Source organism: Corvus cornix, chromosome 5 (genome assembly GCF_000738735.6).
Source record: "Corvus cornix cornix isolate S_Up_H32 chromosome 5, ASM73873v5, whole genome shotgun sequence".
Taxonomy (NCBI): domain Eukaryota; kingdom Metazoa; phylum Chordata; class Aves; order Passeriformes; family Corvidae; genus Corvus; species Corvus cornix.
Window position 1 is genome coordinate 10,739,381 of NC_046335.1, and position 23,397 is coordinate 10,762,777.

Consider the following 23,397-nt stretch of genomic DNA (forward strand, 5'->3'; position numbering starts at 1 on the left):
CACGAAAGCACTGCCAAAAAAGGCTGCTGGTCAAAGCCCCAGAGCCTAATTCCCTTAGAGGGAAAGGATTAAAGGTCATTTCCTGAACATGTTGGCAACTCACTAAGGTATTTATATGGAAAAAATATCATCCCTGTCAGCATTTTAAAACATTTTATTTTGAGATGTATTTAACCCTGATTTCCAAAAGTGAGTAACTGGATCCTCAGTTGTTTCAGTATCTTGTTTTTCATTCATGATCTGATGAATTTATTACTGAGCTCATGAAGAAAACTTTTTTTTCACTACACAAAGACCTAACTTGTAACTCAAATCTTACATTTATAACTCAAGTCAGTAGTCAGCTCTTGATCCCAGGCTCAACGCCCCCCCAACTCCCCCAGCAGCTGAAGGTCGGCTTTATGTGAATCTTTCCTTAGTTCTTTTGAAGATTTTTATGGATTGCAGAGGGAAGACGACTCCTACTACAGACTTCAGTTTTTCCCTACACCCTTGCCACCTGATCATGTATCAACTACCACAATATAATCCCAGATTTTGTGGCTACTTTTCTTGAAGCCTGCCAATACAGAAATGTTACAGGGGAAAATACTACAGTATGAAAGAGGCATTTTTCATATTTGTAGGTTGGAGTATTACCAAACCCCTTTTAGTACTGATTGGTGTTCTACAAGCCTGCATTTTTTACTGAATATCAATATATCAATTATTCCTGTTTTGTTTTTTTTTTACACTAATGGCCTTCCATCTTTTTTTGCTTTTGAGAAATTTATGAAATTATTTTAATTTGTACAGCTGATTCTGCTAGCAGTGATAATCTGAACACACCCCCAAATACCCTGTGTTAAATTTAGTTTCATGATGAGCAAGTAAAATTCACATGTTCTTTATTTGTCCATATAATACACCTTTTTTTTTTTTTTTAAAGTTTTAAAATTAGATAAAAGCATATTAAATGGCAGGTGTATGAAGTTCTTCAGAAACAATGCCAGAACAAAAAATTGAATTACAAAATGTTAAAAAATATGTAGGTACATTTGAACTTAACATTCCACTAATGTATAATGTTACAGATATTGTCTAATGAAAAATAATTGTGCCACTTACCTATTTTTGCTGTTTCTAGGAACTTTTTATTCTGTACATAGGACGATTCTGTACAAAATATGAAGTCTACATTTTTATTACTTATTACCATAAAACAAGGTACAATGTATGTACAATATTAAAATGAAGCCATACTAAAGCCACACTAAAAAGACACTTGTAATATTACTTTTGACATTCCTGATGTACAGGTGTAATTTTGGAAAATGGGGGAAGGTATCAGACAGAACTTTATGAAGAACAACAATCACCAAAATTCTACTTTAAATTTTCTTTTTATTTTGGACGTATTAGTTTTAGAATTGTTTAGTACAAGATTATACGAAATATATAAATATTGATAATAAACATGCTAAACCATTAGTGGTGATAAGATTTTGGAATATTGCCTAAGCAAATGTTCAGTGGCCCAAAACTTCAAATATGCCTTTATAGGGAACTTGAAGCCTCTAAATTACCACAATACTTCCCTTTTTGGTGAGTGTTTATCTTCAATAAAGAATAAAACCAAAATCTAGACAGTGAAAGATGTTCTTACACATTGAGTATCACACAATCAATCAAACATTGATATACAGTTGGGTTTTTTCCTCCCCTTGGGTAACATAATTCCTTTCAGCAATCTCTTGCACAGACATACTGAACACCCAAAATCAAAGTTAACTGATAATCTACCAGCTAAAGATGGAAGTTCAAACAATGGTATATCAAAATACATAGATGTTGCTTTACACAATTAAAAAAGCACCCTTTTTCCCTCAAAAGTAGAAGGCATCTTTAAACTGTTTTCATATAGTTTATCCTAATGGTAAAGCATTTTCTTTTTCAAGTTTTACAGGAAATGTTTTCAGACACAGTGGACATTCCACTTAAAGGTTGGGTTGGTCTTTAAATTTAGTTGTTGTAAGCCAATATTTACCACTCACAATTTTCTTCCAATAGACAATGTAACAAATATTGGAAATTGAATGTTAAATGCAACCAACAAACAGCAGGCACTACATCTGCACAAGGTTACTATGAATGTCTGCTTTGAGCAATATTTTTTTTATGGATGCAGGAGATGTTATACTTCCTTAAAAAATAAAACAAAACTATTTTTAAAGAAGCCACGTTTTTTATCTCTTTATGCATCAAGACATTAAACATTAAGTTATATCATGTTACTGCCAGAGACAAAAGAAACTAATCACCCATTTAGAATAGCAGAACACATTTCAAACAGCTTGTAAGCAGGATAAGTAAGTTAAAATACTGGCCACCCTGAGAGAAATCAAATATTGAAGACAAAGCACTATATTTTTAAAGAGATTTTCCTCCCGTGCTTTTCCATCTACAACAAAAAGCTCATTACATGCAAGTAATCTTGTGGAATATATAGCAGCATTTGAAGATCATCAGCAACTCAGATGCATTTTCAGTTCACTTGTGAGGTGTATTTGCAGCACATGTGCTCTTTACAACAACAACAAAAATATTTTCACGGTAAAATTATGGTCACTATCTCCTCAGCTCTTAGATTAATTTAAAAAGAAGCCAGAATGGAATTCAGGAGTCTGTTCCTTTTTTTTTTTTTAATTTTTTTTTAATTTTAATAAGCTTATGATGTTGTGTTACCTGAAAGGTTTTGTTCATCTTTCAGATAAAGACTGATGCAACTGAAATCACACATAATATCTGCCACAGAATATTGAACTCGTAGAGCCCAAGAAAAATGCTGAGTATTAAAAGCTCAGATAAGGGAGAAAACAGTGAAAGAGTTATTTTATTGACTTGAAAAAACTTAAAATGAAATTTTATATTCAGTCTGTTCCCAGTCATAGTAAACAAATTTTCATTTTAGGAAAAATTTTTCTACCAGTTTGTATCTGGAATACTGGTGCCATATTATACACTAAAGACTGGAAGATATGGCTTTAAATCTACATAAAGTATTAGGATGTGGTATATATATATAGAGAGAGATATATATATCTTTACCCTAGATAAAAGAGAAATGAATTTACAGAATTCTTAGAAAGGAATGATGACTGAGGATTGTCATGAATGTTACCAGTTTGTAAGCCATGTTTTATAATAAGAAAGAATAACTGTATTTTCAAAACTGCTGGTATATTACAAGACAGCAATAATGTGGAAACAACTGTAAAGCTGAGAAATCCTAGAAAAAGTTTAATACTTATATTTGAAATAATTTCACTTTTGAAAACACACATTTATCATTAGTACCAACTATTGGTCATTCACTTACTTAGACGGAAAGATTTTACAGAATGCTTTTCTCAAATACAACTATAAAAACTGCATGTTATCAGCTAGTTGGTACTATGACAACACCTCCAGGAAATTGTGTCCACTTCATGATAGTCAACCCAATATTCTGCAAATGGAACTGGGTAATTTACCATTGTTTGAACTACTAATCTTGAGCTGCATACTCTATTAAAGTTATTGCCTACAGAACTGGGTTGAAGAAAGCTTTGACTTTGTGTGTAACTGATTGGTATGGCACAAAAAATTAAGTTCTACTGTAGAACTGAGTCCAGAAAAAAAATTTTCCTCCAAAATAATATTTCACTGTAATAGTTTAATGCCCATCATGTGATATTAATTCATCAGCTCTGCAATGTGATTCCAAGGCTTTCATGGTATAGATATCCTGAGGCAGTTCTGACTTGCGTCGCACAAGAGGACGATCTTTTTTCTGATCTTTTTGTGCCTGAAATAAAAACGGAACAAAGTTAGCCAAACATACTAATTACTGAACATTACTTAAGAGTACTTTTTGCACATCAGTACATTCACTTACAGAAAAAGAAAAAAATATATGGAAAAAAGTTTATACTTTCTCCTCTTACAGAAAAAGAAAAAAATATATGGAAAAAAGTTTATACTTTCTCCTCTTTACCCTACCAGCTATGCAGTTTCAAGTATTAAAACCATTTTTTTTCTGTAAGAGGAAAATTAAACAGCTATGAAATTCTAAGCTATTAACAATCATGACATCAGTACCTTTTTACCAATGCTTTCTCAAAACCAGACAATATTCCTATCAAAGTATCTTTAAAATTTATAACAGTGTTTTTATGTAGTTCCAATATCTGAATCACCTACCCTAATTTGCTTGTTTATTCAGGTTTTTGTATTAAAAGTCCTTATAAAAAAAACTGCCTGGCTTTTACCTAGCCACTGATTTATTGGCACGTTCAAAGTTATTAAGTCACAGTAGTCCAACTTTATTGTGGCAGAGTATTCACTAAAAATGCTCGTGTAAGTCTGGTACAGGAAAAAATTCCTGATCTACTTTCCTCAGTCAGTCCAGCACCTCTTCAGTAGGCACATTCTGCTATATTGCCAGCCTCTGGAATAAACTTTACTTTCACTGAAACTGTATAGATCTTCAGGTAGTTTCTCATTTCTGAAGTTTAATTTAAGAAACAAAGCTGTCCTTTTGACTGCCTTTTCTTTTTTTTTTCCCAATGGATAACAGTAGTAGCTCTTGTTTTAACATCAACTGCTGATGGTACTTAGCAAGGGATGTATAACTGTCTGTGCAGTGTCCTCTCAAAGACTGATGCAGGAATGCTACCTAGCCTGCTTTCCACAATACTCTAATCCAAAATCAGTTCTTCTCCTGCCTGGTGATCTGAACTTATCCATCCTCTTGCAGGCTTAGTTTTTCTAATGAAAGAATTCCCGATTAAAAATATTCTATTACCTCTGCTAGGCCAGGATCTTTCTCCTTGAAAACTTGGCTTACAATCTTTTAGTCATCTCATTTCTTGCACGCTTGATGAGCAAGGAAAGGGAAGACAGCATGCACTTGGAGAGATGGCTAAGGAATGCTTAAGCAGTTCCAACCCAAGTTTCAGAATTTTGTTTAGTTTACAATTTGTTTATTTTTCATTAGTGTCATTTCTTTAAATCCCCACCCTTTCTTACAATTGTGGGTGGTAGCAAATCAAGCTCATTCACAGGGATATGATGCACTTGTTTTCCAGCTGGAATACTACCAATGAAGCTGTATATAGCCCAAACTTTATAGCTCATGAAGCTGAATTCTTCGTAGAAAAGAAGGTAAGACTTAGATGAGAGTCCTTGGTTTTAGTCTAGGCTGACATTACTGTTTCTGCATTTTATATTGTATAATACTGGCCCAAACCCTCAAACTCTTCCAGGAGCTGGGACTGGGAATTTTGTTCTTAACTGATTGTCCCAACTACTAGCATAGAATCCTACTCTGGCCGCTTTTCTTCTAGAACTGATGTTGGAGGACTCAGACTTAGGAAGTAGGAATTTTAATGCTCTCTGGCAGGATAGAAAGTGAACCAAGGTCTCATAAACCCTAAGAAAATAGTTAAGTGTTAGGAAATAGCACAAAGATGGACACTGTGATCAACACAACTTTAAAATTAAACAGTACTAATTCTTTTAAATAATTTTGTATGCACCTTTCTCTACTAGAACTGGTTCTAGGCTCTGAAGCAAGTGAAAGGAGGCCCCATTCTCCCTCCTGTGGGCCTGGCTAAGCTATCCATGGTATGAAGAAAGGCAGAGGTTTAGAAACTTTAGTAAGCCCAGTGCTCCTCACTGACTAGCTCTAACCATCATTCCCATTCAGGAGAATGCTACTCTTGTTCATTGCCCTGGAGAGGGAAGTAATTCAGCCACCAAGATTTACATATAATGCACAGGGACCCACAACCTACACAAGTGTTTAAAAAACAGAGATCCTTGAGTGTGTCTTAGCATTCCAGCGTTTCTTTTAATTCCAACCTTCATCCAAAATGCCATATAACAAATAAAATATAATCTTGCAGGATAATGACACTGGAATTTTAAGACAGTAATTTAGGAGGTTAGGTTGACCACATGCTTATTTTTATTAAATGTCTTACTGGTTAAAATTAACTGACTTTATCTCCAAACTCAACTTTTTTTTCTGGCTCCATTTCTCCAGTTTTAGACTTTGCTGGATTCAGACAGATTTATAGTACCATATAGTACATATTCCTATCAGAAATCTTAGTGATACTGCAATGCTCTCTCCATTTTCAAGCAGCTCCAAGTTGAAATCTCTAGTTTCAACATTGGTATTCTAATTCCACTTAACTGATGTTAAATTAAAAAGACATGAATATTACTGAGCATTAGCTACAGACAAAAGGATGGAAATGACCTTGAGTGTCCTCGCCCTGCATGGGGTAATGGAATCTGACAGATGGTGGACTGAGGAAGAAGACCCATGAGTGCAAGATACAGACTTTACATATTTTTTTCAAAGCACAAGAACTTTAGCCACAAACAAGGCTCTGAATAACAAACAAAAATGTATAACATACAGTCAGATTCTAGTACTGACAAGCTTTTCTTATGAAAGATAAAAACTGTTACACAGAAACGAGACTAGAACATGATGTCATAGATTTTACCTATAGTTTTCACTCTCCTTAAAGCAGAATCATTGTTCCCATAATGACACAAAAAGCTATTCCTAAGTGAAAATTAAAGTTTCTGTAGAAGAAACCTTAAAAGAGACCATATAGCAGATTCACAGGCACTAGAAACAACACTATTTCTGGCTGCTATACTATCACTTGAAAGTAGCAGCTCTGATGAAGTGTATTACTCAAGAATAAATGGTTACAGGGCTGAAAATATAACCCAAGTTTATGATTAATAGTCACTTAAATGAATTCATAAATTGGAGTACTTTGCTATCTTCACAAGGCTTTACCTGACAAGCCTCTTCTTTCACTGTCTTTTTGAGCGTCTGCAAATCTTCAATTAAAGGCCCATCTGTTTCCATTGCAACAGGACTGTTCAGCAAACTCGTGTCACTATATGTCGGGTACTAATAAAACGCAAAGTGTTAAAATAATCATTCTTAGCAGTAATATCTAAATACTAAGAGTGTATTTGAGCATTTGAATGATATAACTACTAGTTATTTGAGATTAACTTCAATATATTATGCTTCCAGGGACTATGTAATAAATTTTAGAATGGAACTCCAATACTTTTCACTTGGCAGAAATATCCTGCTGAAAAATAGACAGCATAAAAAAAAAGATGGTTTGATTATCTGAGACTCAATTTTAAAATACTCAGATTTTGTCAGTACTGAATGTCTACTTTGGCAATCAGTTATCTGAAACCTTATTAATATGTTGTCCAAACACGATCATTTTATTTGCTGGTGCAATTTTGTGTTGGAAGAGAAAATACACTGTTAAAAGACCAAATATACCTAACATACATTTAATATAATTTCAAACCAAAATATTAAACTTTCCTATCTTCAGAAAGTAAAATTTATAGAAGTCTTTTAGAAATTGTAGAAAAAATAAAATCTTTGTTGTCCAGTAATCTCAATACTTCAGATCTTATTTTAATTCAGATGAGGTGTACATAGTTTTAAATTCAGAACTTATTTACGTGCAGACATAGACTTTTTCATCAGTTTTTCCTCACAAGTATTTTAAAATCTGAGTGTACCAACAATTTAATGCAGATGAGAAAAATTTAAAAAAACCCTAACAGCAAGGACTTAACAAATATAATTACAATGATAGAAAATCTTAAATTGTATTTTTGTGTCTTGCAGAATCAGGAACAACTCTGAACAACAAGAACCATCAGTCATTAGACAAACAAAAAAGTTCACAGAAATTCCAGGAAAAAAGAAACCCCTAAAAATCCATTATCTAGAGCACTGAAAGCATTTATATCCTTGTGTCAATTCAGTGGAGCACTCAAGTGTTAAAATTAATAATTTTTATTTTAATTTGCTTCCACTTACTAGCTTTCTTCAAGCAGACTATGCAGAACGTATGGTATACATGCAGTGTTAACTGGTATCAGAAAATGTCCTTACAAAAAGTTGCTTGGAAAGAAAAGGAAATTGATAATGTAGAACTCTGAATTTTTCTACAACTCAATCCACTTACTTAGCCAAACATGCAATAGCTCATCATTTGTAATAGCTAATGACCATGTATATCAATAACTCTTCAAGCAAGGCTTTTGTATGACTTACGTCACTAGAGAAATGTTTTGCCACTCAAAGTCAATTACTGCTTTCATATGAATAGCCCTTTTTGATTAATTTAATTGATCTGTTGTCAACTGAAATTTTATTAATTTTAATAGATTTTATTTAAGCAGTTTAGTAATTGTTCCCTGACAAATGACCCAAGATGAAAAAAACATTTACGGATTTTGTCTTCTTAGAAGAAGAGATTACCTCATACTTTCTATTTTAAAATAGCACTGAGATCAGAAAGTGTCCCACTTCTGTTTATAGAGTACCATTTCTCCCTCTTCCACCATTTTAAACTCAGCTAGATGGTGTTGGAAATACACAGTAGATAAGGTTTCTTACTAGAGTATAATAAAATTCTAGCTGCAAAGTAATTTAAATGTTTGGAGGTTTTTTTCTTCATAGCAGCAAACTGTATGATTGAGATAAAGAAAAACCGACAGCATTCTCCAAACAAATGAAGGGGGTGGGGAACCCAAGCCAAACCATTCCGTTCTCCCATAATTTTAAAATACAATGAATAGTCTAAAGGACCTTTGTTTCTTTATCATACTTTGAGTTACATCAAGTAATGCCGGACAGGATGTTTTCCTTTAGGAAAGACCTGAGGAGTAGGTTCACCAGCAGACTGGCCCAGTGCAGGCAGGAGAACAAATGCAGCAGACAGGAACATACAGTGTTACTTTAATCCATTTGACACAAAGGAAAACTGACCAGTCATAACTCACAGTTAGCAGAAAGATCTCTTTTGTAATATATTGTTTGCAAAACAGCTTTTCAAGAGAAAACAATTATGGCCTCTCTATATTTTTCCGTAATTTTGCACACTAACTTTTCAAAACACAATATGGTGTAAGTCCTATTATAAGAAAATGAAAAAGTACTTCATATCATGCTTTTCAGAAACCTTTTTTTAAAAAAATAATTACTTGCACAAGAGAAAGGTTACAAATTTGAAAAGTACTTTTATTTTGTATCTTTCATAATACAATTAGTGAAATTCCTTTATTTCCATGATCAGTCAGACCTGCTGTCCCCACTGATAGTTAACAAAACTGGAGTATTTAAACATGATCATTGTTAATCTTTTCTAAATACCTGGGGATTTGATTTGGCTAGATTTTCTATTTTAACCCATGCTTCTTCCCGTTCCTTCAATTTTAGCTTCTCTCTGAAAAAAACCAAAAATTATACAGAAGTAAAAGAATTCAACAGAATAAGTTATTTAGCTATACCTGTTTGAGTCTACTGCCCAAAATACCACTGTTGACAGGTTTATTTGCATCATATCAATACCCCATGATCTCAAATCAACAATAAAAGGGAAAAAACTCAAGATTTTCTCATGAAAGCAACAAACTGGCTGGTATCAGTTTATCTTTAGTACATGCACATTGTTAAAAGTTAAAATTAAAACAGGAAAGTTTTGATCTAGGCTGAAAGCATGTTTGTGTTTTATTTATAATATTAGAATTCTATATTGATAAATAAGAAATTAATAACTGACCATGGAAAGGGCAGAGATTTTTACTGTCAGCCCAATGGCTTCAGGTAATAGCTTAAAGGAAAAGGCACAGAGACATTTTGAATTGAACTCTAACAGAGAAGTACCCAATAAAAACCATGCTCATTCTACAGAGTAGCAAGTCCAGAGGAATGACATAAATGCTTTTTAAAAAAAATTTTCATAGAGTAGAAAAGGTTTGTTTTCTTATGCCTAATGCAATCTGAAATTGTAAAATCTAGGGTTTGTTTTCCCTTCTTACAAACATCTTCTTGCAGAGACTAGAATGATCACCTGTCTTTGAAGGCTGGTAGAAATTAAAAGAACCCTGAACTAGGAGTGCTAAAAACGCTCTCAGGCTTCAATGCACAGAGCAGATGATTCAAATGTCAAGAAAAAAAATGGAAGAGCAGCTATATCCAAGCACATACACAATTTGCCTCCAGCTCTCAGTTAAGTTAATTCAAGATGGAAGGTAGGACCTCCTTAACCATTCTCCTTTTCAGTTCTTACATGGTGGGAGATTTTTTGTTTTGGTTTTGTGTTGCTACGACATTGCTCAGCACTCTGCCTGCTTTAATTCACACTCAGAACACCATCATAAAAACTTCTAAAAATCAGAGAAGAAAAGATTTGATTTCTCATTTAAAAGGAATTCCACTTACTTGCAATCAGGGAAAAGAGAATTACAGTCTTTTTTTGAAGAGCCAATGCTCATATTTTGTCATCTATAAACACACACACCTTAAGAATTTGTTACAGTACAAGCTCATTTCTACTTGAATTGTAGTAAGGCACTTCAAAACTTGGACAAATCAATCTACGTTGAGAATCTGTACTACTTCCAGTATATCAGTTTAAAATAGGTGTATAATCTGAACCACTATTTGAAGAATCCCTGTTTACTTTGAAATTTAAAATAAAAGTAAAATCCAGGTATTTTCAGTACCCACTTTCTAACTGCTTCCAGCCCCTAAAATGAGACCCAAACCATTAATACTTCTGACTTCTCTATCTCATTTTAGCAGGATTCTTCTGTCAAATAAAGCCTGTACTACAGACCTGTACTATACAACAGAGTAACGACTTGATTTCAGGTAACTTTTATAAAAATATGAAGATATGCTCACACACAATGCAATGCTGAAAAATACTGGGAAAGTATTTTGGGACAAACTGAGTGACAACATGAAAGGAAGTAACACTGGGTAAATAAAGTATGCAAAAATAAATACAGGATGTGAACTGAACTGTTAAACAGATCCTCTACACTGGCTCCACGATTAGCAGTGTCCTGAAAAACTTAATTTTTAGGAAGATGGTGACCCCAGAAGTATTAGGTCTAAGCCTACATGAGACACCTTATCGTTAAGAAGATTTACAGTTCACATATAAGAAGTTTCAGCAAGTCAACTTTGAAACTGCTGTACTGGAATCAAATGGGCAACTTCCCACTAATGACACAGTGTTTTTTCAGAGCTAAAGCACTCTTAACAAATTACTCGAGAACAGACAGACACACTGACATGAAAACTTACTTCAGTTTTTCTGCTTTAAATTGCTGTGTGCAGTCATCGAACAGTTTTTGGTTCATCTCCATGAAGAGTTTCAGAGCATTGTATATCAAGCCATGTATTGTCCTATAAGTAAAACTTCTGGTTGAAACTCAAGAGTACTTTAAACTTTGAAATCTACTTTTTCTGGTCAACAGTAGCCAATAGCCTACATAACTGGAAAATTACATAATTTCAGAATAAGTGGAAACAAAATTAATTAGTGGAAGTTTCAATTTACCCACAAGAGGCCTAATACAAGTACTAAAATGACCAACTTCGAATGCAGTTTTCTTACTCTGTAGTACTACTCATCACTCGCACTTCTGATGTTTGAACTTCACTCCTAATACTACATGTATCAATACAGGGGTAGTTGTGAAATTCAGTAGCTGACAGTAATCCCATTAGGGTTATTAGAGAAAAAGCAAGATGACATTAAAGATCTTGATGTAAGTAACTTACTGGCAACTGATAAATTCAAGAAAAAATGGGTTAGTGATTAAAAGGAGTGTAGAAAAGACACCATTCATTTTGAAAACTGCCACACAGCAACAGCACTTACTTCAACATAATTAGGCCAGGACTCTTTAGAAATGTGTTAGAAAAGTAAAGCTGAAAACATCACAAAAATTACACAAAACGAATCTGCTTTATGAAGCATTTTTATGGATTAATTTACAGTTCCAGACTACAATGTACCACTGCTCAAAAAGCAATCGGTTAAATGATTACTTTGTATAATACATGGAGTTACAAGTAAGAGTGCAGCTGTAGTGGGTAGCATGACTTTTGCTCAGAACAAAATGAATGCATGACCTTGAAAAGTCAGAAAAAAACAACCAACAGCAACCCACATTTACTATGTATAATTGCATCACTGAATTGGAATTTTATTAATGAGTACATTATTTGTTACTGCTTGCACCCAGCGACAGTAAGCAACCACTTTAACATCACTTTATTTTCCATTTCTTTCCCAGTGTTTAATTGCAGACTGATTACTCATTCTTGGCCAGCCTACCAGCAGTCCTCAATTCACAGTTAGAGCCAGACTGGGATACTGTCACTACCCCAGAAGTTGCACAATAGCTCAAACAAAGAAGTACTTTACAATGGAACAGCTGCAGAAGGGAGCTGACCAGGACTGTTTTCATGCGTAAGTACTACGCTACTGTGGGGGAAAAAAGTGAAAATAATCAGTGGAGAAAAAAGAAAAAAGATTAAAAAAAAGAAAACAAAATGAAAGGAAAAAATGATCAGATTTACAAGATATTTCACTAGAATGCAGAAGAAAGGCAAATTAGCAAAGAGGTTAGTGATCAGAAATCAAAGTTAGTCTTTAGAAGTATCTGAACTACAGATGAATGACAAATTCGTTTCATATTTATAGAAGAATGTCATGGATTAGATGCACTAAAAACACTCTTTCTTGTTTAATGAAAAAAGGAAAAGCTATCTTCCTCAATTCTTAATACTTCCTAGCAATTGACAACAATGGTCTCTTTATCCGGCAACTTCAATGTCATAGAATAAACAGCTCAACACACTGTTAAACTAGCAACTCACAGATCTGAACTCTTAAGCCTAGAACTACACATAAGTGAAGTAGCAGAAATTTGTACAAGTGTTTCTTACTTATTCCAATGCGTCTTTGAATTCCGGTACAAGGATGGAAACATGATGGGTAAAATCTTTGCTGCATTATCACTAATTAAACTCATAATATATTCATTATTCCAGTAGTATAATGCTCGCTCTGCAACCTAAGACGACATGAAAAAAGGAACACTTCTTCAATCTCTTACAGAGCAAATAATCATAACATTTGGCAAATATAAGGTAAAAAATGTTGCAACTCAGACTTGGATTTTGTAGTGCAAATGAGAGTCATGGACCTGATGGGAAGAGAGATGGAAAAACTGCTTTTTTCCTTGATAGGGACATGATTCAATCTATAACCCATAAACTCTGAAAGGTAAGCAAAGAAATACTTTCCAAAAGAATGAGTATTTGTAGAACTCTATTACAAGCAATGAAATGCAAACACTGTACTGAAAGGGTTCAGGTACTTCTGAAAACACTGAGTTTTTCAGCTTTTGTATGTTAAGCATAACACTGAAGTGAATCACCCAACACAAATGCACATATTGCACTCTTGAGAAGAAACAGTAAAACTAGTGTTTGGATCCCTGAAACTTGACACAGAATTGGAGAATTCTTTGCAACAAATAAAATTCATTATGATGAATAATACCACATTACAAGTCTGCTTTACAAAAATTCTGATATCATTGTACATGCAGTAAATACAGACCTGAAAGTGTGGACTGGACACACATTTGGCTAGCTGTCTGAAGAGAGGCTCCATAACTTTTACAAATTCAGATGGTTCAATAACATCTAAAATTTCTTCTAGTTCATTTAAAAACATGACTTCTTTTGGACTGTGAGTCTTTGGCCAGTATTTCAGCAGTGCCATTACCACCTGTAGAGACAAAGATAAAATAATTTCATGGTAATATCACTTTACCTTGAGCTGAATTATAATGCATTAATTAGTCTGGTATTTTAAGCAGAACAAAAAACTCATGATTTCTCGTCCCATTTAACAGCAGTGAACATAGTTCAGTGTCACAGAAATAACTGTTAATAGGTCTAAACCCATTTCTTCAGAAAACAAAGTTATATGTCTAAAAGACATGTTCAAAAATAATAATCAAAATACTAGAGAAAAAATTTAACATCTAACTTAACGTGATCGAAGTGCAAATCCGCTACTACATTATCAGGAACATTACTTGCCACTTAAGTGACAGCAGCTTTAAATCTCTACCTTCTTGGGGACGTACTCCAAAACTCAAGCAATTAAGTTCTATCAATATATTTTAACAAAATATTTACTATAAATGACTGAATTGACAGGTGACCAACTACTCTAGCTATGTTGATCTTAAACTTTGAGTTTGATTTGACTATCTTATTAGTCAACTAATCTTAGTCTTAACTTTCTTCATGATTAATAAATCAGTCACCCAGCTTGCTTACGTACCAAACCACGAACACTCAAAACACCGTTCTACGATTCTATGATTTTTTACTATAAAAGCTATAAGCAATACTTAATATCATCACTGGCAAGACAACTCTGAGAAGTGCATTGTTCACGTATGTATTAATTAATCATGAAAGCAGACAGTATGTCCTCAATGAAGCCTTGGTTAATAGACGCAGATTTTAAAAAATAAGACATCAAAAAATCTCATGTGACAACCATAAGGGGAAGCAAAACATTTAAATTTGAAAGGACCAGAATCTTTTGAAGAGGAACTTAGTACTTTGCTAATGCGTGTGCTAAGTTTTTAAAGAATGTTGTAATCATGTACTAATTAGGGATCAAAAAAAGGAAACAAACTTGGTTGCATGTTAGTTCAGATTTAAATATGCAACATCCTATCTGATGTCTGGAAAAAAGCTAAGAATTCAAGATCCCATACAGTACAAATGATAGAATGTTTGACATTTGCTGTCTTAATAAATACTACAAGCTCCAGCTAGAAGATAACTCTTGCTCAGGTGCATACTTCCATTTGTTTCAAGAAATCCAGTTTCCCATTTTACAATGGAAATGGTCACAATCTAATAATGTGCGCTTTTGTTAGTAGCAATTGTTTTACTGATCTCCTGATTAAACAGATTAGTTCTCACCTACTTGCTACTGGGTGCAATGAGGCAAACCACTAGATACTATAGAGGATGGTTAAAATTATTCATCTATGCAATTATGTGCAGCCAGACCAAAGTCTGATTTTGTCCAAAGCTGGCAGACATGAACAGGATCTGACTCAAAAGCCTTGCACCAATAGGTAGCTGTGTGTCAGAAATTTGTGTTCCATCGTAACATCCATCTCTCAACAGAGCACAATTCAGGCAAGCTAATTTCTGACTAAACTGCTTCTGATCTACCATCTCCTATCTGCTCAGCCAGAACAAAATAAGCAAAATAAAATCTGGTCTCTTTGTAAGACCTATGCTATTAAGGTTGTTTTTATTCATTTTGGATATTCCAAAGGACTGTTGGAAAAAACAGTATTTGATAGATAAAAATGGTTAAATATTTGACTCTAATATAAATGATTACATATAAATACTTTGTTCCCCAAACCTCCTTAAACATTCAGACAGGTGTAAGGTATATTAATATTAATAGTTCAAAATATGTAATATTAGCAAGATAAACTTACTGGCTCTGTAAGTGTGCTGTCCTTTTCTAAAAACTGAACTACACAGTACGCCAGCTACAGTAAAAGAAAAAAAAGTTTTATTAATTTTCACTATAAAACTGAACACATTTTGAAATCACTTCCGTAAGTCAAGAATAACTTTGAATCCTTCAAATAAAACCACAAGTTTCTTCTGTAATTAAAAAAAAAACCCCAACCTATTTGGCAGACAATTTTAGCAGAAGGCTAAATGGGCTTTACCAAGTCTTTTCAACCTTTGCAAGTCTGTCCTCACCTTTTTCTGTTATAATACAGACACACACAACTTGATGACTTTTATAATATAGACACACAACTTTTTAGACCTAGTACTTTGCATTACACCACACTTCATCTTTTCAAATACAGGATTTAAAAATCACAATCTTGTCCTCTAGAGTGCTTTCCACTCGCTAACATTTTGGTGTCCCGTGCTGATTTAGTAAGTATTTTCTATTTCATAACCTAAGCTAGATAAAAGTGCAGTGAACAGTTGTAAATCTTAGGATTTTTTATATACGACAACGAAAGATAACTATGCCTTATCAATGTAAGCTGATGCAACCAGAGGCTGAATTACAGTATTTACCAACTGCAATGCTGAGAATGAGACTGTCCACCCATGACTAGTGAACTATTACATCCCTTTCATTCCATAGGCCAACAGTCCCAAAGTAAGTGGGGAGATCACCGCACACCTCACAAACTGTTTAACCATCTTCCTAAAGTCTCTCAATTTATCGAAGCTCAGCTGATGACCCAATTCCTTTTCTTTTGATTCCTGCTGAGAATGCCCCATGATAACTTGAGGAATGCGCCAAGAATACTACAGCTACTATTCTTCCCTATTCTAAAGTAAATTTGATTTAACACAGAAATTAACTTTCTCCATGTATATATCTGGCAGCAAATCCTTCTGAGTATCTGCCACGGCTTCAATGTGAATTTTTATGGGTTTACTCCGGTGTTTCACACACTAAACTCACTTGAAGTACTTTCCCATTTCACTCAGTAGGACATGTTAGAGAGGCATCCCTATGTCACTACCCTGTTTTTACTGACGCTGAAAACCAATGCAAGCCAGCTGAAGATTTTGGAGAATTACTTTGTGATTTAAGGGGAACAGATAATGGTATGTCTCAGGTCAGTAAAAAAGCTGGTGATCACAGGCATCTGTGCTAGCTGAGATTATTAAAAAGGTCTTGCTGTACACACCCTCAACAGGTTTTGCTCATGACATAAGGAAATAAAAAATAAATTTTGAAATGGGAGGTGTTTTACCCTACTACTTCAATAGCAACTGATGGAAGCTCCTGAAAACAAGATCCAAAGCAAATGCTTACAAGCATCTCCAATTGCTAGAGAATTGTAATTATACAAATGGTATTCTTAAAAATACAAGCTGTTAGTAATTTTATTTGAAGAAATGGTACTTAGAATTTGGAGTACTCGAACTACATAGTAAATATTGAACTTTCAAATCAAAACCCCGAAAGTTGTGTAACAATCTCTCAAAGGGAAAATTTCAGCATATCACAACAATACTGTATTTTCTCTCACACTCTATGATTTCCCACCCCTCTAGAAATTCTGAATGGAACTAAATTTAGCACAGAAAAGATACAGCTCAGAAGCTCCCTTTTTTCTGTGTACTTCTAAAAAGATCTATTGAGTTAAAAAATGATGTCCTAGTAAATTCCCAATTCCTTTCAAAACATCAACAAACTGAATTCAGCTGAATTGCTTCATGTAATTTAAAATAAAGTGTTTACAGATTGCATTTATTAAAACCACACTTTCTGCAATATTTTATGTCGAAACATAACAGACAAGAAGAAAAAAAAATTCTGTGTGGATAAATACTAAGAACTCTCACATTAACCAACTACGACATGTGTTTCATCTATAAACACTATAGTGCTTTTAAAAAGAATGGTGCTATTGTGTACAGACATGTTTTCTTTTTAATTTTTCTATCAACAAGTGAAATGTTACAGGCATATGTGTTAAATGATTTCCCTGAGGCTGGTTAGCAGGGAAGTCTTGGAGCTTAGAACTGAACTCACAGCAGACTGACTTGGATCTCCCAACCTCTTCAAGCAAGCTTAAACATCAGCATGAAAAGCACAGAGCAAAACTTACCTGTGGATGGTAGACACTGAGTGATTTCACTTTGTGCAATGGTAATAAAACCTTCAATAGGAATATTTTGTGCTCTTCTTTTAATGGTAAGGCAAATCCATTAATTATGCTGCCAGGGAAGAAATTTAAAAATAAAGATCAGTAATTATATATTAGTCTGCACTGATGTACAGGATATACAAAAAATCTTGATCTTAGCACTCGTTTTCTAATATTTACAAATGAACAGAATAGTCAAATCAATCTCTGTCTATCCCTTAGCCAAGTTTTTCGAAAGTCTCAAATTCTTCTTCCAAGCTGCGCACAACTGTACCTATAGTTCAAACTTCACCATGAACTACTCACTGTTTCAAAGCTTTGAGTACAACTTTCTCCCAGCTTCTTTGTGGTATTAACAAGTGAAACAGAGACTGGATGTAGAAGAGGTAATCTAGAACAGCAGACAAGCCAAAACATGACTTCTGCTTAACTATTAGTATTTCTGCAAGGCCCTAGAGTACAACCAAACAGCACCTCAACACAAGACATCCCATCAGAGAGCAGATGCAGCTCAGTACTGGGTCAATGGCACCTTTACCTAAACTCACAATACTAGAACAAGAAGATCTGCGTCAACAACATGCTGGGTGAAACTTTTAATGGACTGGATGAATGACCAATACAGAACAGTTACAGCTCAGAAGCCTCACTGAGCTCCCAGAAATTTTGATTTGGAAGCCTGAGGGGGCAAAAAAAGTCCCCAAACCAAACCAACAACCTCACTTTTAAATTTGTAATACTTAAAGCTAACCTAACAAAACCAAGAATGAAAAAGCTGATGACTCAATAATGGTTTTGAAGATTTAGCTCCATATTCTAGTACTTAAGCTTTACAGTTTCCAGTATGTCTTGATGGGCATTACTTGAGTATAGTGTGTTGAAGTAATGATAGATATGTAACTTCTTTAATCACCGAATGCTTAATAGAAAATAAAGGAACTATTCTGGGCAGGAATGTAGACCTAGGAAATTTTAAAACATCCTTCCAATTTCAACAGCATTGCCAGTAAGTTGAGGTAAGTGATCCTTCACCTCTGCTCAGCACTGGTGAGACATCTGGCATCTGTGTCCAGGACAAGAAGGATGCAGACATACTGGAGGGAGTCCAGTAAAGTGCACTGAAGAGGCTGGAGCATCTGACATTCACAGAGAGGCTGAAAAAGTTGTTTAGTCTGAATCACAGAAGGTTCAGGGGGATCTCACCAACATGTACAAATACATGAAGGGATGGTGTGAAGAGTCAGACTCTTCTTAGTGATGTGTATTGAAAGGGCAAGAGACAAATTGAAACATGGGATATATAATTCAAAGAAAATAAAAAACTCCTTTTTATTGTGAGTGTGGTCAAACATGGGAACCCATTTTCCAGAAGGTTGTGGGGGTCTTCATCCTTGGCAATATACGAAGCCTGACCAGACACAACCCTGAGCAACCTGCTCCTGCTGACCTTCCATGTGCAAAGATACGGAAATACCAGAAAGTAAACCTAACGGAGTTTTTGCAGTGTATTAATGTATAAAAAAAATGCCAGATGCTTGCACACGGATTACATAAATTGGTTAATAAAAAACCTCACTAGTTTCAAGGAGGCTATCAGCTTTAAGTTGTAACATTTTAGTGTCAAGGGCTTACAGATACATCACTGAAATCTGAAAAATGACAGGGTTAGCAAAATGAGGTTTCAGAAGTTTCATAACCTGTGTTTCCTTTATTTATCCACTATGTATTCAGTGATGCTGAAGGATTTTTAATAAATTTCAATTCACTACATTTTACTGGTAGTTGCTTTACAACTAATGTTAATTACAAGAATCTTAAGCAGAAAATAAGACCTTAAAAATAGTATTAAAAAAATTGTCACATCCAAAAACACTGCCACAAGGTTCAATTTTTTTCTGTGTTTCTACAATCTTACACAAAACACCCTTGATTTTTGAAGTCTACTCTTAAAATCAAGTGAGTTTAATTAAACAAAACCTGCAACTTACCTTCCCAGTATTTCCAGTAATTCTGCTATGCCATTGTGATGTTCTGTTTCATAAATAAACCTGAATAAATGAAATATTTTATTGGGTTACCGCTGAAGAGAGATACAGATTTAATACCAAGATCCCCATCTAAGATTACAGGTAGCCTTATCCCAAGTATTTTAGCCACTAAGTAAAAGGAAAGCAGACATAGTGGAAAAGAAACTCTGTGGAAAAAGAAATCACTAGCACACCCAACTGCTTTCAAGCTTCACACCTTCTTGCTCTTTTCCCCCACATTTAACAAAGCAGCCCACACTCGAGCTTTTCTCAACACTCATATGTTATGCCATTTTAATAATGCAAAACTGAACACAGCAAACAACGTTTTAAATATTAAAGTAATACATGAGTATATGGCATAATTAAATGCCATGACTCAACCTTCTAGAGCAAATGCAAGCACAAGGTGTTCAAAAGTTACTACTTCTGAATCTAAAAAGCTCTCTGGCACTACAGATCTCTGTGCATACAAAAGGCCTGTAATGAACAGAGAAAGTCACATCTTCCTGAATCTTCTTTTGACAGAGCACCATAATTTACTAGGCACCTATCTTTTCACCCTCCTTCACCTGAGTGTAAATTTATTGACAAAGTTCTCTGCATGGGTTCAGGTAATTTGCAGAGTTACAAAAATTTACACTTAGGAGAAAATAATTCCACTAATTTGAAAGCATTTTTTAATTTGAAAATTTGTCATAGGCTGACGTATTAATGGCTACTTTTAATCCAGAATATTTGAACAGACAGTTTTTAATGCTTAAAGACCCTTTCCATATAATTCAGGACAACAATTCCAAGCAAAATTAAAGACATTGATACAAAAAGGTTTAGATTGAATTAAATATTTTTAAAATTCTACACATAGCTGAAGAGTTTATCATGCTCAATACACTAATTCAAGACAGAAGCTGGAACAACTTCCCTCCTTGGTGATCATATCCAAGGGCACCAATTTACATTTGGATGCAAAATTTTTAAACTTCGAGCTCCTAAATATTATACAGCTAAGTGTGCTTTTCTGTAAGTTTGTGGTTGGCTTTACTTTTCCTCCCACAACTTTGTAGCTGTGCAAATTATATAATTTTCCATATACATATCAGATTGAGAACTTTCTTATATATAAACTATACAAAGTTGATCTAATGACCAGAAAATTTCTTAAGTCTTTCAAAAACTTAGCACCAGAACTATCTGTGTTTGAAGACCTTGCTTCCATTATCTCTGAAAGCAAAGTGGCAAATAAAAACACTTTGCAGAAGTGCACTATAACGCACTGCAATGCTGTTTTACCATCTGGTTCGGATATTTGACCAAATTACGCATTTTGGATTTAATTTAATAAAATCCATGTGTGGGGAAAAAAAATCTGCATCTTTAAGATCCACCTGTACTTTTTCCTTGGGATATACTGGCTCTTCACATGTCCTGTCAAGAGCAGTTGACTGCAAGACAGTAAAGGCTCACTAATTTTTTTAAAGTAGCTCCTCTGTATATTTTCTAAAGGCTTAGCTGTTGCCATGGGCAGGGAAGATCAGCTCCCTCTACAGCTGGTACTGCCGGGTGCCATTCATGAGATGGCACTGAGGGCCTGGCAGCTTTTTGCTATTTTCTTAAAGAGGTAGCATCACACATTCATTTTGGGATTAAAACAGGGGTAGAGAAAAGGGAAGTATGATGGAAAGAGTGTAAAACTGACATACAACATAATTATTTGTAGAAAAGCAAAGAATATCAAGATGAAAAAATTGAAACAGGCACCATAATCTTGCATTCACACTAGACATAAAAGCAGTAAAAACACACACTTCCAAAGACCTTTGGTAATACAGGGGATTAATTTTTCATCTCCATTTTTTTTTGTATTAGTGATAATACTACAGTTCATTCTATGGTGATCAACAAAGACTTCACAACAACTCAACTGTACATCTCAATTCTGAGGAAAGAGGAAGCAAATGTGTTCCTTCCAGCAAATTACAGATCTCTCAGTCATTCAATTTCAGCCCCTTTTCTGCATTATGAAGAACTACACCTTATGAAGGTACTATTGTAATACAAACACTACTACCCAGTAAGAAAAAAAAGCCTTCCACAAAGATATCAAACCGCCCACTAAATCATATACTAACTCAAATTTCAGCTGCCAGATTTACACCATGTGCAAGACTACCCTAATCTATATCTCCCAGAGTGGTATTAATTATTGTTAGATGTAGCAATATTGAGTATAAACATACAAAGAATTTTAAAAATTGCTAGCAGTGTCTTGGAGTCTTTTAATTGCATACCTGATCACATGCACACCATAATACAAAGATGTTGACATACCTATAAAATATATTATTAATTTGTTTCCGGATGTAAGCTCTTAAGCCTAAGAATTTCCCATATATTCTGTGAAGAGTTGTTTTAAGAAAATCTCTTTCACGAGGATCTTCACTGTCAAAGAGCTCTAAAAGCTGCAAACAGGGAAACAAGATGGACTTTAACTGAATCCAATGCATTGTAAAAACAATTCAGAGCTTGCAGTTAAATAATTTTTTTACCTCACCTGTAATACAAACTTCTGATCAATATATTTCTTAGCTATATTAGGTTGAAAATCTGGAGATTCTAAAAACCTTAAGAAAAATTCATAAACAAGCTGGAAAAAATAAACAAGAAAACCAGTATTAGTCTTTTAAACAAGAATCACTTTATAAGCATCACATTACTAAAACTGATAATTAGTTGCTCAGAACAGCAAAACGTTTTTAGCTATATTTATCTATGTAACACACAGTAAAAGCTTTGCTCTTGCTCTCCTGACAAATTACAAGAACTTGAGGTTCTTTAAACTGCTGAAATTCTGCTGAGCTCCATCACTGCTCTTTACTCAAATGACACACAGTAATCTAATATTTATCGTGCCTAGAAGTACATGTTCGAAGAATTCTCTCTTCTTCTCTGTTTGTCACAGTGCCTCTGAAAGCTAAAGCTGTGCCAGAGCCAGATCAAAGCATTCATAGTGACAAACAGAAGCTCATTTAAAATCTCAGCAGTTACATCTCTACCACAAGAAACAATGAGCCTTTAACCGATAACAACTGATTTTTTTTTTTTTAAGATTATCGGTTTTATTTCAAGAAACACATTTTTAAAATTACATAGAAAAGTAATTGATTTGAGATAAACACATAACCTAAACAATTTAGAACTATGAATTTAATGCCAAAATTCTGTTACAGACTGTGATCGTTCAATCTCCATGAAGTACCTGTAGATGAGGCCATGCAGCTTCTAAGGTTGGTTCATCCTCCTCTGGATCAAATTCTGCTCCCGTTGGATTGGAAGATGGTGGTAATGTTCGAAACATATTAACTGCAAACTGAAATTACATGCGCCTTTAAGAACTCTGAAACAAGTGAATGACTATAAAAAACATTTCAAAGATGGTTTTGACTAAGAACTCTTTACATGAACTATTTTAATTAACATTTGCAAAAATACAAACTATATAATGCAGTATTTTAAACAGTGAGGAACTGTTTGAAAGACTTCTAACCTGGAGACACTTTTCCGCACAGTACTCTTTAAAGCACAAAACTACTGTCAGGATGTGTTTTATGAGGATACTGTCTTGATCTCTCTACACAAGGACATGTATGTAAGCAAAAGTACGTAAAATGTTTACACAAACATTTTTATACATACACACTTTATAAGACCTTGCAGCAAC

The 23,397-nt window shown here is 34.3% G+C and overlaps 1 protein-coding gene across 2 annotated transcripts in view; it reads right to left on the minus strand.

The window, feature by feature from the left end:
• Positions 1–1,108: 1,108 nt before the first annotated feature.
• PPP2R5C (protein phosphatase 2 regulatory subunit B'gamma) overlaps positions 1,109–23,397 on the minus strand; it is a 79,076-nt gene continuing 56,787 nt past the window's right edge. For both annotated transcript variants that reach the window (XM_039552114.1, XM_010395146.3), the window contains 12 exons: positions 22,936–23,046; positions 22,231–22,323; positions 22,008–22,138; positions 19,638–19,697; positions 17,611–17,719; positions 15,451–15,504; positions 13,524–13,694; positions 12,845–12,972; positions 11,192–11,293; positions 9,248–9,320; positions 6,845–6,961; positions 1,109–3,826 (listed from right to left, as the gene is read on the minus strand). In XM_039552114.1, the coding sequence (XP_039408048.1) occupies positions 3,695–3,826; positions 6,845–6,961; positions 9,248–9,320; positions 11,192–11,293; positions 12,845–12,972; positions 13,524–13,694; positions 15,451–15,504; positions 17,611–17,719; positions 19,638–19,697; positions 22,008–22,138; positions 22,231–22,323; positions 22,936–23,046 (1,281 nt within the window). In that variant the 3' untranslated portion in view covers positions 1,109–3,694. The remainder of the gene's footprint in view (positions 3,827–6,844; positions 6,962–9,247; positions 9,321–11,191; positions 11,294–12,844; positions 12,973–13,523; positions 13,695–15,450; positions 15,505–17,610; positions 17,720–19,637; positions 19,698–22,007; positions 22,139–22,230; positions 22,324–22,935; positions 23,047–23,397) is intronic.